We start from the raw sequence: 13,612 nt of genomic DNA on the forward strand, positions 1-13,612 counted from the left end.
TGCCTGGCTGGGGGAAAGGGGCGACAAGGGGAGAAACACGTCCTTGCCTCCAGTGAGGATTGTTTTGCCAGCTGAACTTGCTCTCTGGGAGATAGTCACTGCTCCAGGGATCTTAGACCAGTGCAAAGAAAATATCGGAGAGGGATATTTTTAGATGCTCTTTGTTCTCAGAGACAAAAAACATGCTGTGGTTTAAAGGCCATTAGCTTGCTGTGGATGTTTGAAAAACTTAAATAAGGGCTTAAGATTCAGGGAGATGTTTGACACCATGGGATGTAGCATTTTTGCAGAGATCATGGCAATTTTCAGGCTGAGCATCGTAGTGGAGACCCCCGGAGGAACCTGCCCATGGGATTACCAGAGCTGGGCAACCTGTCCTGTTTAGCTGCCACGTGGACAACCAGCGGGGCTGGGGCAGACGATCCCCTGAGCGGGCGCGTTCACATTGTTCACAGGGTGACGTCTGTCGTAATGGCTGTGGAGGAGGCGCGGGAAGAGAGCGGACGAGAGGTAACGTGGCAATATGCTGGGACCAGAACTAGCCGTGGGACAGGGCAATGGGGGGACGGTGCTGTCCCTCCACCCTCTCCTTAGCTGCTCTGTCCTCTCCCTCCCTGGCCACCTCTTGGCTTAAAATTTAAGGGCTTCCAGGCAATGTCACAAGAGGCACCAAAGCCTCCAAAGACCCCCAGGATTCATGCCTGCACCCTCTGGGGAGCCCTGAGTGGGTGACCTGGGGAGGAAGGGCAGAAAGATGGCAGCAGTGAGTGCAGTGGGCAGGCAGCAAGCAGGCAGCTGCCTGTCCCATGGCTGTGACTGGATTGCTGTTGTGTCTCAGCTTGTGCTGCCTTGGCTGGTGGGGTCACACAGGATGAGGACAGGAGCTGGGATGGGGTCAGGAGGGGACAGAGGATACAGTGCCCAGCCTCTGGACGTGCCATGAGTATCCAGCCCACAGCTACGTTTGCATCTCTCTGACATGGTGTGGGGCTTAGCCCCATGTAGGGACTGTCCCCACTGGCCAGGATGGACATGACCAGCCTGTTCGGAAGGGAGAGCTCAGCTGTGTGTATTCGTGCCTGCCATGCTGGATGGTCTCAGGGCAGAGAGGAGCTGTGGTGTCTTTTCTGAGTCACCTGTGAGGTGTTGTGTGGGACAAGGCTCATGGTCTGGCCATTAAAGTGCTAATGGGGTGTTGCAGTGGGAAAAGGACTGAGCAGCCTGGAGGGATGTTGAGACTGGGGTGGTGGAGGCAAGATGGAGATTGAGGGCCCTTGGGAAAACATCAGAAAGAGAAACACTGTTGACTGGGATAATCCAGATGCAGAGCCAGGTGGGAGCAGCTTCATGGTAGTAGAGCCCTCTTCTCATTCTAGTTCACTCTATGGAGGCCAGGATTGGCCAGGTGGGGTGCTGCACCATCCTGTGCCCCCCAGGTTGTGGAAAGGCTTTGACACCAGATGCTGTGGGAAAATGCGAATCTTCCCTTAAAGTGGGGAGGGCTGAGCAACCTGGGCTCATTTTGCTAGGCATGATTGAAGGCTGGAAGTGGGGGGTAGGGTGCAGCAATGCATTGGGTGGGCGGGAATGCCTGGGAGGAGAAAGAGCAATTTATTGTGCAGGACAGCCTGTGTGCGTGGGCACAAGGAGAATGGGAATAAGCTCACCATGACTGCATGCCCTCAGGGCTCTGCAGAAACCCAGACCTTGAGGTCCCCGCTTTGAAGAAACTAGTGCAAGGAATAAGCTGCCTTTAAGGGCTTGATCAGCAGGGTCTTGCATGATGTTGCAGCTTGTTGGTCCAGCATCAGAAGACCTCTCCTCTCCTGCATCCCCAGCAATGCATGGCAGGAGCAGGAAGTCTTGTTGACCTTTTCTTGCCATAGTTGGTCCATCTTAGGGCCTGTCTCCCTGCCAGAACAGCAGACAGATGGGTGACACTTACAATGCAGTGAACTCCTGAAGTCATGGTGATGGAGGAAGCTCCTGGGCTCCTGAGAGTTGACTCTTGGTCACTTGTGGAGAGGGACAGGAGCTCTCATCATTGCGTAGTTGAAAGCCTAGAGGAGTTGCAGGTTGTCTCATGGCAATACAGAGTGTGGTGGGGTAACTCCTACAAATTAATATTTATATACATACTTAGTCCAGTAGAGATGGGGTGGGAGGGATTTCAAGGGTCACCCGTGTTTCTCAAGATCTGGGTAGAAAACTGGCAGGTGGGTGAAGGATGGCAAGGAGCAAGACTAATTTGCAGTAGCAAAGGAGATTTGGGTGAAGCCTTCCAAAGGAGGGAATAATGTGGTGGAGTTGGAGAAGGAGATTGTGGGACTGCCATGGCTGGAGATTTTGAAGTCCCTATCCATCCCTTTTTCATGCAGGAGGGAGAGACAGTCGGTCTGGGAAAGGGCATCAGGCTTCAGAGTCTCTCGGGACTCCTTTTCCACCATCTCCTCGGTGCTGTGATCACGGTGTGGGTGGCTGCACCCCTTCCCCCCCCCCATGCCAGTGCGGGACGGCTCCTGGTCTTGCTGAGACCCACTTCCACCCCTCTGCCCTCCCATCGCCACGGCTCATTGCTCTAAAAATCGCCGAGAGCTTCGGAAAGGAGGGTGCCAGTCGGGGTTGGCTTACATGCGGGCGAGGTTATTTGCCCCGGGGCGGGCAGCAGCTTGCCAGCGCCGGCTTCCCTGAGCGGCACTCCTCTCTGCTCCTCGCTGCGGCTGCCGGCGTTTCCCTGAGGTTCTCCCTGCACCTTCATCCGCTGAAACCGCTTCGGAGAGATTTTTTCCGGGGTCGGGACAGGCGGGTGCTGTCGCTGGCAGACAGCGGCGGGCTGCCGCGGCAGCCAGAAGCAGCTTGGCTCCTTCCCGAGGAAGGCAGGCAGCCGGGAGCCGGGGGGCCGGAGGATGCTCGCCACGGTCCCCAGCCGTGGGGATGCGGGGTTGCTAGGAGGCAGGTGAAGGTGAAGAGGAGAGCGCTGCGGAGGACCGCAGGCCCAGGTACCGCCGCAGCAGCGGGGACAGGGGACAGCCGGGGGACACCCTGCCCGCGCCGGGAAGCGGAGCCGGCGAGCGGGTGGCCGAGCTCTGAGCCCCCTGGAAGGGAACCGGGAAAGCTCAGGGGAGCCGGGGCGGAGGGACTGAGCTCGGTTCTTGCGGGCGGACGATGCGGGAGCTGCTGCCTGGCTCGGCCCTCCGCCAGCCCCGGCTGCCGCGGCTCCCTGCCCGCCCCGCCGCTGCCGCTGCCGGCGGAGGCCTTCGGCCGTGAGTAGCGAGGGGTGCGGGGGGAGTGCGGCGGCGCGGGGGGGATGCTCGTTCTCCCCCAAGGGTGAGCGGGGTGATGCCGCCCGCCACAGAGCCTGCGAGAGGCCGGGGCACTGGTGCCCTTGGGAAGCCGCCTGCAAGGGCCAGGGGAGCACCACAGCCCGGGGCCGGGCGGGCCTGCGGGGATGCTGCCGCCGCCACCGCTGCCCTTGGGATGCCTCTTGCCGGGAGCGTGCAGAGCGGCAGTGTCCTTGGGAGACCGCGCCGAGCCACCTCCAGCCTGCCCTCTTCTCCGTGGGGCCCCCCCACCATGCCGGACCTTGTGGGGTGAGAGATGAGCCCTTGGCAGCCCAGCCCAGCCCACCCCGGGAGCTGACCCTTGCCCAAGGTGGGCAGGAGGAAGAGGAGAAAAAGGATGGGGAGCTTTGCAGGGGGGTGAGCACCAGGGTGTCTGAGCTGTCTTCCTCGTTCCCCTAGATCCGCATGTCAGACCAGAACAGCACCGACGATGGGGAGTCAGACCCCCAGCACAGCCTGTCTATGGTCTTCCTCCTCGTCCTCGTCTTCTTCATCATGGGACTGGTGGGTTTCCTGATCTGCCATGTCCTGAAGAAGAAGGGTTACCGGTGCCGGACTTTCCGGGACGAGCTCGACCCAGATAACAAAGACGTGCTGGCAGAGCTCCAGGCCAGTGAGTGCTGGGGTGATGGGGGCTCAGTGGGGGCTTGGGCACTGCCTTTTACCCAGCTCAGACCAATGCTCCTTAAACATGCTTCTGGGATGCAGGCTGGGGGTGGGAGGGTTACCTGTCACATGCTGCTGTGTTGGGAAAAAGGGATGGGTTGTGAGAGAAGCACAGTGTTCCCTAGTGATCAGAGACTACAGCCCAGAGAGCCCTCTGATCTGCTGGCTCTGCAGGCTGGCAGAGGCTGGTGGTGTCAGGAAGATGGTCCTTCCCAAAGTGGCATTATCACCAAAAGATAATTCTGATGAACAGCCAGTGTCTGAATTATAACCCGTGTCCCCTACAAGGAAAGCATCCTCCAGCCAGGGCATGAGCTGTCTCTATGCCCCTTTGGTATTAGGAGGTCTGGCATGGGGCCAGCATGGTGTCTGCTATAGGTCATGTCCTCTTCCAGTCCCTGTTGTGCCCAGAGGAACAGGGGTGTTTCCTTGGGATCTCTGCCCCACACTGGAAGAGGACATTTAGGAATTTTTTACATCACTTCAGGCCACCACAACTGGCTCTTGGGTAGTAGGATTGGGAAGTTAGTGCAGTGTCTAATGCGGGTGCAAGCCAGAGCTCAGTCCAAGCAAGATCTGTTGTTTGGTGGTTTCATGAGGCTCTGCTGAAATGTAGAAGAAACTTTTTTTCCAGATGCTTCCTTACCTGAACATGGCCAAATGGTGCTACATAACTCCTCTGGCTCCTCTGTGCCACTGTCAGCAATTGGGAGAGTCAGCATATCCCACTGCCACTTCTTGTGCACAGGAGGGAAACAGGGCTCCCCCAGCTCCCCTGCAGATGCGGCGGGGGCTTCCAGGTTGCTTGGATATGCTCTGGCTTCAGTGACTCGGCTGCACATGACATGGAGACAGTGTCTGAACCTTCCAGGATTGGCTTTGCTTGCTGGAGTTGCCACAGCACAGGGAAACATCTCTGTGGGCTTCCAGGAGCACAGCAGCAGCCCCTGACTGTGCGTTTTGAGGGGGCTGCCTACAAGACCTGCTCACAGGACCATATACCACCACAGACTGGGCTGAAGGTCCAGCCAGCCAAGCCTCCTGCCTCCAACAGTGACCAGAAGCAGGTTATGATGAATGCTGGGAATGAATACCACAACGGAGCAGACACTGAGCCAAGTTTCCCCAGCATACCCTTTTAAACTTCCAACAGAGTGTAGCTCCGGGGCTTTCTCTGCCAGAGATGTTTTTTCTGGATTTAACAAGCCCCAGTGGGTTTATTTTCTATGAACTTGTCCCATTTACCCTTGGGGAATTTTAGCACCCACAGCATTCTGCAGTCAGGCCCTCCAGGGCTGGACTGTTCCCATGAGGAGCTTACTCTTTCAATGTGTTTCAAATCTGCTCCCTGCTCATTTCTTGTGGTGCTCCACAGTTCTGAAGGAGCAACACAACCCCTGTCTCCCGGCACACATGGCTGACATTTTAGCCATTTCTTTTCCAGGGTGAGGGATCTGGTGTTCCCCAAGAGCTTCCCAGCATGATGGGAGACACAAGGCTTCTCCAACCTCTCCGGTGATGTGGCTGTTCCTGGGGAGGGACTGGTGAGCTGACTGTCCAATTCCCAGCCCTCAGTGCCACATTTTCTCTTTGCAGATGAAGAAGAGGAGCTGAACGAGGACACTGTGGAGAAGATTGTGAGATGCATCATCCAAAATGAAGGTGAGCATTTCCTAGGGCTGGCCTGGAGATACGCTGACCACTTTGGCTGATGCATTCCCTTTTTCCTCTTCAGCAAATGCGGAGGCCCTCAAGGAGATGCTGGGGGACAATGAAGGGGACATCCCAGTGCCAGTGCCCAGGTGAGGGAAGCCTATACTAGCTTGTGGCTCCTACACAGTAAGGGAGAAGCAGCCTTTGGGTATCATCTTGGTCTGGAGACGTTGCAGCCAGCTCCTTTCCAGCTTGTTATAAAGCACCTTCCCAACAAGAACTCCTGCTCCTCTGAGGGCTGTGATGAGTGCATCACCCCACAGTCAGGGGGAATAGCGCTTCCTCATTCCTGTGCTCACAGGACATCCTCTCCAGAGCTGCTCATTCTCAGGGCTTGCTGCAGTGAGCCTGCACTAGGGTTGGGAAGTCTCCTCCAGATAATATGACCTGTCATGTCCTTCTATTGCAGCCTTTGTCCCCACCGCAACAGCCAGGATGGGGGCCCACCACATCACCACACGGTGCATCTGGGCTCCACGCAGGCCCCCTGCATCCACTGCAGCAAGAGGAAGAGACACCCGCTGCATCGACAGGGACGGTCCAAGGATGGCAAAGGCAGGATGCATCCTGGAGAGACCACTGTCTTCTCAGTGGGCAGGTACCCAAATGAACCTTGCCAGACATGGCCCATCTGCTCTCATCACGGAGAGTCTTCTCAGTTCCCCTATTCCTTTCCCCTTCCTCACTTGCCCTACGCCAGGTACCCTCTTGCTCTTCCCCATGTAGATGCCCCAGTAGTAGCTCTGCAGTTGGGAGTTCTGAGGACCCAGGTGCCTCTTGCACCTGGAAATGCCTGTGGCATGCGGCAGGCCATGATGCACCGGTGGCTTCCCTCCTTCTCCGGGAAGGTGACTAAAGCCTGGTCTGTCCTGCTGACTCAGTGCTGGGCAGAGCCCCAAATCCACGTCCTTTCAAAGCCAGCTGTCCCAGCTATGTGCAACCAGGGCTCTTGCTGCCCAACAGGGGCAGTGACTCCAGGTTTTAGGGTTCTCATTAGGAGGGGCAGGAGTTGACAGCATGTCCCAGGTGCAAGTTATCAGCCACCACTGTCAGAATGAAAAAGTGGCTGTGCTCCTCTAGGTCGTTGCCTCCAATGATAACTGCAATTAGATGACATGGCAGGAATATAAGAATAGAGGAGTGTACCTGATACTTCCCACAAATACTTTTCCACTCCCCATGTGGTCTCACCTCAAGGGACTTCCTGAGCTGCCTGTGGTCTCTGTGTAGTCAGTAATCTTTAGTACAATCTGCATTCCCCATCAGAAAGGTTTAACATGTACAAGACCTTGAGCAAAGTTTTGCAGTGCTCAGCTCTCTCCTGCAGTGGTGACTGGGGCAGGGTGATGAGCAGCTACTGGTCCCTGGATGAGCAACCTGGTGAGACACAAAGCTCTGCTATACTCAGACCCCGCAGCAGGTCTTCGTTCAGGGCCTAAGCCTTGATGAAGCTGCATGTTGTGGTCTAGAGAGACAGTCCTTTCATGGTGATGTTGAGCCAGAGTGGGCACCACGGGGGTGTGGGTTTTTCACAGCGAGGAGTCTCAGCAGGGAGATGAACAGGAAGATTTATGGGGAGCTGGTGAAGGGAAGAGACATGCCAGACCTCCTTGTGCTGAACTCCAGCTAAGATCACACCTTCTGGAGACTGACAGCTTCTGGCTTCCTCTTTGCCCGTTGCTGTCAGCTGTCCTAGGTAGTGGTGTTTGGTAAGCCAGGTCTCTGCACAGTTTTGTATTCATGGCTAGCTCATTCTCTGGCTGGTGCCCAGCCCCATCCACTCCTCTGTGTCCTTTGTCCATGCTCTTCTCAGCCTCCTTTTGCTTACCTCTGGGTGCTGGAGAAGATGGTCTCCTTTCCTAAAGGCACGATACCTCAGATCTTGGTTTTCTCTTTTTATTCTTGTTAATATCCTGTGTCACATCAGACTTCTCCATGGGACAGTCATTACATTTCTCCAAGGTTTTATTTTAACAGCTTCCACTTCCTGAATCTCCTTGGTATAAGGTCCAGCTGCTAAGGGACCTATGTGTCCACGAGGTACAAAACTACCTCCAAATTCTGGTTCTCATTTCCAAGCTGGCCCTTTGCTTTTTCAGATCCTGGCTGACTTTTCTGGGACTGCCCTTGCTGTGTCTTATTTACTATGAATATCTTGACTGCACGAAGTACTTTGACTCATGGCTCATCCTACATACAAAAGCTCCTTTAACTCACCTCCTCTGTTACAATCTTCAGGTCTGTTCCTTTCTTTCTATTTTGCTATTAGTTTTTTCTTGGACAGAGTGGTTGAGAGTCCAGCCCCCTTTCCTATTACCTACAGCTCATTGGCTGAGTCTGGTCATCGCTAAAGGAGTGGAAAGGAGTGAGGTTAGTGAAGGTCCACCAAGATCATCAAGGGCTGGAGCATGTGGCATGTGAGTTGTTGAGGGAACAGTGTTTGTTTAGCCTGGAGAAATGCGAAGGGGCATCTCATTGCTCTCTAAAACTACTCAAAGAGGTGGGAGGAGTTTAAATGAAGATGAAGCTAGACTCCTCTCAGAGATGCACAGGGAAGGGCAAGAGGCAATGGCTGCAAACTGCAACAAGAGAAATCCAGGAAAGACATAAGGAAAAACTATTTTACCCTGAGAGTGGTGCAGCCCTGGGACAGGGCCCAGAGGAGTGGAGGGATCTCCATCCTCAGGGGTTTCCAAAACCTGACTGGACAGGGCCCTGGGCAACCTGACTGAGAGTGGGAGGTGGCCCATTTTCAAGCAGAGGGTTGGACTGGAAAGCTCCCAAGGGCTTTTTTGCACCTAAATTATTCTATACTTCTGAAGTAATCAGAGTTATATGATCTGAATGATTTACAGTTTATCTTAGGGCTTTCCCTAAACCAATTGTTGTCAGTGGTGTTGTCCACCAAAGCATCTGTGTCTGACCCCCTGTCCTTAGCCCTATCAGTCAAGGTGTGTCACGTCCTACGGAATCAAATGCCTCAGTGATGCTGACTAGGCAGACAGCCAACACTCTCCTGCCTTTCCCCTCAGGTTGGTTACATTACCTCTTGTGCCCCCTCCAGTCCGAACCCTGCCTGCTCTTTGAATCTCTTCCCAGCTCTTCCAGGATGACATTGCTCAATGCCATTACCAAGAGATGATCCTGCTACTCGTGCCTCCTCCCCATCCCTCTTTGGGACTGGGATGTTGTTTGGTCTTCCTGAATCTCAGTGCTGGTGCCTTGTCTCAAATATCTGGATAGACCTGAAAGGTCACATTTGCTGCTGCTTGGCCTGACTTGAGCAGTCCTGTGGGTACTTTGCCTGGAACTGAAACATTTCTCTTCTTGTCCCTTTTAATCATGAGCAGCATTTCTGACTGCAGTGCTGAGGGGTGTGTACTGTCCACAGACTGTTGCCTGGTCCTCTTCTGGTGGTGTTCTTCTTCATCTCTGGCATCTCATCTGGCATCTTTTCTTATCTCTCAGACTTTTTTTCTCAGCTTCTTCCTTCAGAATAGCTGTACTGCCATGTGCTTGACCTTTGGGTCTTGTTCTTCTTTCAACACCAGCAGTGCTTGAACTTCACTGCTGAAATTGTATTTTGCCCTGATGCTGACTTGCAGCTGAACCCCAGCAGAGCCAGGGCCATCTGCAGCCTCTCTGCATGTGACTCAAGCGCAGAGAGAGCAGTTGCTGAGTGAGTCATGGCTGCATGAGATCTCTGTGGTGGGATCAGTGTTCTTTGGCTGGTGGACTCCAGCTCACTGTGGAAGAGATTTCCTATCTGCTGATCCAGCAGTAGCTTGCATTGCTTATGAAGAGGAGTCACGGTGTTAGTCACAACCAACTTACTTGCAATTCTGACTTTGAGGCTTTGCCTATGTGTTACCCCTCAGAAATCCCAAAGTTATGGTAGATCCCTAACTTTTCTCCTCTTCCCACATGCAATATTGCATCACCTCTGATTATAACCACACCCTTTGTGGGTGTCAGACTACTTTCTGCACCTGTTCTCCTGCCTATCCTGGAGATTTAAGCTGTTACCTGACACATGGTGGAACCTTGGTGAACCACCTAGGTACCATCCATCACTCCATGGGATGGCACACAACATGCTCTGGCTGATTTTAGCCAAACAATTCCTCTTGGCTTTTGATCTCTGTACCCAAATATAGCTCACTGCTGAGCCCTGTCTCTGACACTCAGCGTGTACTTCTTGCCAAAAACTCTGGCTCTTGTTCCCCTGATGGAAATCCGCCACTGGGTGCAACATCCATGCAGCTCTGCACGGCCATCCCTTCTTCACCAGGCTTAGCTGGTTTGCATTTCACCTTCTGAATCAACACCTGAGTTTCTGTACAAGCCCCTTTCATCTAGGTTGCATCTCAGAGCATTTCCAAGAGCTGTAACCCATCTTGTTGGTGGGCTCTGGACCAGCCAACATCTGGATTGATATTTTCATCCTCTTTCTAGTTGTTCTGCCAAAAATGAAGGGGAAAATGGGATTAAGTCAATGAAGGCATGGCCAGAGTGGGGGTCAGTGGTGTTGAATGGGTCTGAAAGGTTGGAGATCAGCACCACTACATCACAGAGAAAGGAGATCCAAGGCTGGAGGTTCAGGCAAGCTGGAAATACAGCTGGGAGAGAGGAGGGAAGGGATTTTGATCCATCCTGCACTCATTCCAGGTTTCGTGTCACACACATCGGGAAGAAACCCACTTTCCACGAGCAGCAGGATGGTCCCTTGCCTGACGGCAGCCGGGAGCCAAGCACGGAGGAGTTGGAGCGCAGCAGCGACCGGCTCCAGCACGAGCGGGCTCGCAATGGGACTGTCCCCACTGGTGGCCTGCAGAACGGAGCTGTCCAGAAGGGTGCCCAGAGCAGCAAGGGTGGGGAGCAGAGCCGCTCCACCACTCCAGCCCCGAACACACCAGTCAGCTCCAGCACTCGTGACAGCAGATGGGTGGGCAAGGGGTCCGGCATGGCAGGCTCGCTGCAGGATGCTGGCACTGCTCCTGGGAGCATGAGCCGCCAGCGGAAGCTCCTGAGCCATCGGATGCTGGGAGGGTCGAGTCCCAGCATCCCAGGAGAGCTGGTGCAGGAAGGAGCCAGCATCTGCCTGGAGGAGACTGGACTGGGGTCAGCAGATGAAGTGTCGGATATTCATGGGAGCCTGAGTCTACATGAACAGGTTGAGGAGTTGGGACAAGATGACAGCAGCAGAAAACAGTCCGGAGTGGAGGACATGGGGCAGCAGGTAGGTTCCTTCTCTTCCTTGTCCCCCTGTGGTCCCCTGAGCTAGAGGGTTTGAAGGGTTGTGGCACAGCACCCCAAATCCTGCTGCCGACAAGATCAACCAGCAAAGCATGGTGGTGTGAGCTGTGCAGCGAGGACAGGCGAGCTGAGACTTGTACTGGGCTGACTGCAGCATGGAACCCGCCCTGTCCTGCCCACCCTGTTTCTGCTTGCCTTTTTTGATTGCATTTTCCCATTTTCTAATGTCTGGGGCATGCAGAGTCATCATGACAGTTCCCACCCTGCTGGTACCTGCATTATGGGGAAAAGGCAGGTCACTGGTTGACTTGCATTGCAAATGCTGCAGACCTGCTGCCAGCTGCCCCTCAGGCAAGGGATCCATTGGGATCACTTTTTCTTGACCTTGGGGAACTCTGCTGCTGCAGATAGTCCCCCCCAAACTATAGCTTCACTGCAGTGCTGGGGCTCAACATGGCCAGCAGTGTACAGGCAGGGACAGATGTCTCCAGGAGCCTTTCTTGCCTTGAAGTCTCAGAAATAGGGAAGCCAACTGGCTGTTTCTTGTTTGTTCTTCCTTGCCCTGGAGGGGCTGGTGCTGGCTATGCTCAGAGAGGAGAACAGCCCACTCTAGGCCAACTGGGGGGCTCCCAGCACCCTGGTATCTCCCAGCTTTCCTACCCAACCCCTTGCTGGAGGTGCTAGAGTGCTCCAGGGCAGCACTGGCAAGGACACCATCTACTTGGCCTCTGACTTGGGGGATTTGCTCTCTGCCACTGCCTCCAGGCTGTTACCACTGAGCAAATGACACAGTGGTGGTAGCAGACACCCAACACATACACTAACTCACGTGGTTCTGCAATTGGGGAAAGATGGTTTTCATGTAAGGGGACTGGGGGAAAGCACCTGGTGTGGTGTCACCCTACCAAGGTGGGCCTGGGGAAAGGTGCCTAGCTACATGTAGGCTAAGGCAAAAACGAGGAACACGCTGTGTTTATTGTGTCTCTCTGCTTTTTGGTGGCTGGGCTGGAAGGGTCTGGGCTCCTCCAGGCTGGAGGCTTGAACTGTTTTATGGAGAAGGGCAGCCCAAGGCCATCACGCCAGACAGAGTGGATGGGCTGCAGCTCTTCTCTGGAGACCTGGAGAGGCAGCAACAGGTCCTCTCTTCTCCCATGGCCCACCACACCTCAGGAGATGGCCATGGCCCCTCTGATCTCCAGGGAAAGATTCACATGGAAGACAAGGCCAGGGATACTGTGATTTTTCCCCTCTTTGTCTGTCCCCTCTGTAATGGCAGGCTCTTGTCTCAGACCCTGTGCCATACTTTGGGGTGTTTCTTCAGCATGCTCCCGAATACAGGGGCCCAAGAGAATGGTGATGGGACCTCACTGGGACATTTGCCACTGAGCCTGGTGTTGCTTGGAGTATCCCTTGTCCCTTAGGTCCCAGCCAGGGCCACCACAAGTGTTGTTAGCCACTGCTCAACATGTACTGCAGGTGACGGGGCCTCAGTGGGGTTGAGCCTGGGCATGATTGCTGCAGACAGCAGAGCCCGTCTTGTCCCCTCTCCCTCGCAGCACTCCCACACCCTGACATCCACATCCCTCCTCCCTCCCACAGGAGCCCAGCGCCATGGTGCAGGACCGAGGAGCAACCGTGTGACGTGAGTGCTTGTCCCCAGTCCCTGGGGCGATGTCCAGGGTCGGGGGGGGAAGGCACTGGCAGCCCAGTGGTGGAGAGAGGGTGAACCCCTTCTCCAAGAGGGCTGGTTCCCAATGCACTGGGTCCTGCGTGAGCAGGTCCTCTTACCTGCTGGCTGCCAGCTGTGCCAGCTTCGGGCAGACACGGGGCCAGGGCAGCCTGGCCTGTGCTGGCAGGGGATGCCACGGCCGTGGGGACAAGCCCCATCCTGCCCCTCTCCCCACAGCTCCTCTCCGCTCCCGGCTGGAGTGTGGACAGGAGGTGTGTGGCCCCTAGTGCCCATGCTGGGCTAGGGGCTCTGCTGCGGGGGGACCGTGGGGCAGTCGGCCCCAGCCCCGGGTGGGCAGCTACGTGCTTGGCATGGCCGGAGCGACGCGCCGATGTTACAGACAACTGCACTCGGCGCCAGACCTCATCCCATTGGCAATAGGTACCCAACTCCCACCCACCGTACCCACCCCAGAGACCCTCCTGGGGGACCCTCGGGCCTGGCAGGGGCAGGACAGAGCCCAGTCCCCGCTGCCCACCTGGCCCCCGCAGCCCCCCAGCGCTGGGGAAGGATGCATCGGAGGAGGCTGCGGCGAGGTGCAGGGACAGAGGCAGCGGCTTTGCCCCCCCCCTTAGGGTGGGTGGCAGCACCCCTTCACCCACCCAGCACATCCACTGCAGAGCACAGCCCCCCTGGGCATCCCTGCCACACAGAGTGGTCACAGGCACAAATCCTGCACCGGCGAGGGACCCTGCAGGTCCCTGGGAGATGCTGGCAGAGAGAGGAGCTTCCAGACCCGTCCTGGCACAGGAGGGGCCAGAGCCCAGCCCCGGGGGCAGGATCACACCCCGGACAGGCCAGCGGCCAGCCCTGGTGCCCAGGGCAAGCTTTGGTGTGTAACTGCACTGTACATAGACAAGCTAAAACCATTAAAGCTGCTGAACCCCACGGCAGTCAACTGGCTTTA

General features: G+C 55.6%; 1 protein-coding gene across 3 annotated transcripts; it reads left to right on the forward strand.

The window, feature by feature from the left end:
- Nucleotides 1-111: 111 nt before the first annotated feature.
- On the forward strand, nucleotides 112-13,587 carry RELL2 (RELT like 2). Of its 3 annotated transcripts, none has more exons than XM_074915935.1 (8): nucleotides 112-510; nucleotides 3,741-3,954; nucleotides 5,604-5,669; nucleotides 5,743-5,809; nucleotides 6,130-6,318; nucleotides 10,389-10,959; nucleotides 12,576-12,618; nucleotides 12,883-13,587. In XM_074915935.1, exons 1-7 carry the CDS (start codon nucleotides 349-351, stop codon nucleotides 12,615-12,617), a joined length of 1,311 nt encoding a protein of 436 aa, XP_074772036.1. In that variant the 5' UTR covers nucleotides 112-348; the 3' UTR covers nucleotide 12,618; nucleotides 12,883-13,587. The 3 variants fall into 3 exon arrangements, with proteins under 3 accessions (XP_074772036.1, XP_074772037.1, XP_074772038.1); XM_074915936.1 differs by lacking the exon at nucleotides 112-510 and adding an exon at nucleotides 2,396-2,999; XM_074915937.1 differs by lacking the exon at nucleotides 112-510 and adding an exon at nucleotides 3,444-3,651.
- The last annotated feature ends 25 nt before the right edge of the window (nucleotides 13,588-13,612 follow it).

Source organism: Athene noctua, chromosome 12 (assembly GCF_965140245.1).
Source record: "Athene noctua chromosome 12, bAthNoc1.hap1.1, whole genome shotgun sequence".
In the NCBI taxonomy this organism is placed as follows: domain Eukaryota; kingdom Metazoa; phylum Chordata; class Aves; order Strigiformes; family Strigidae; genus Athene; species Athene noctua.

Coding starts and splice junctions, on each gene's coding strand:
- RELL2 (XM_074915935.1), top strand. CDS start 349: ATGGGATTACCAGAGCTGGGCAACCTGTCCTGTTTAGCTGCCACGTGG. Junction 511..3,740: donor GGGAAGAGAGCGGACGAGAG/GTAACGTGGCAA, acceptor TCGTTCCCCTAG/ATCCGCATGTCAGACCAGAA. Junction 5,810..6,129: donor ATCCCAGTGCCAGTGCCCAG/GTGAGGGAAGCC, acceptor CTTCTATTGCAG/CCTTTGTCCCCACCGCAACA.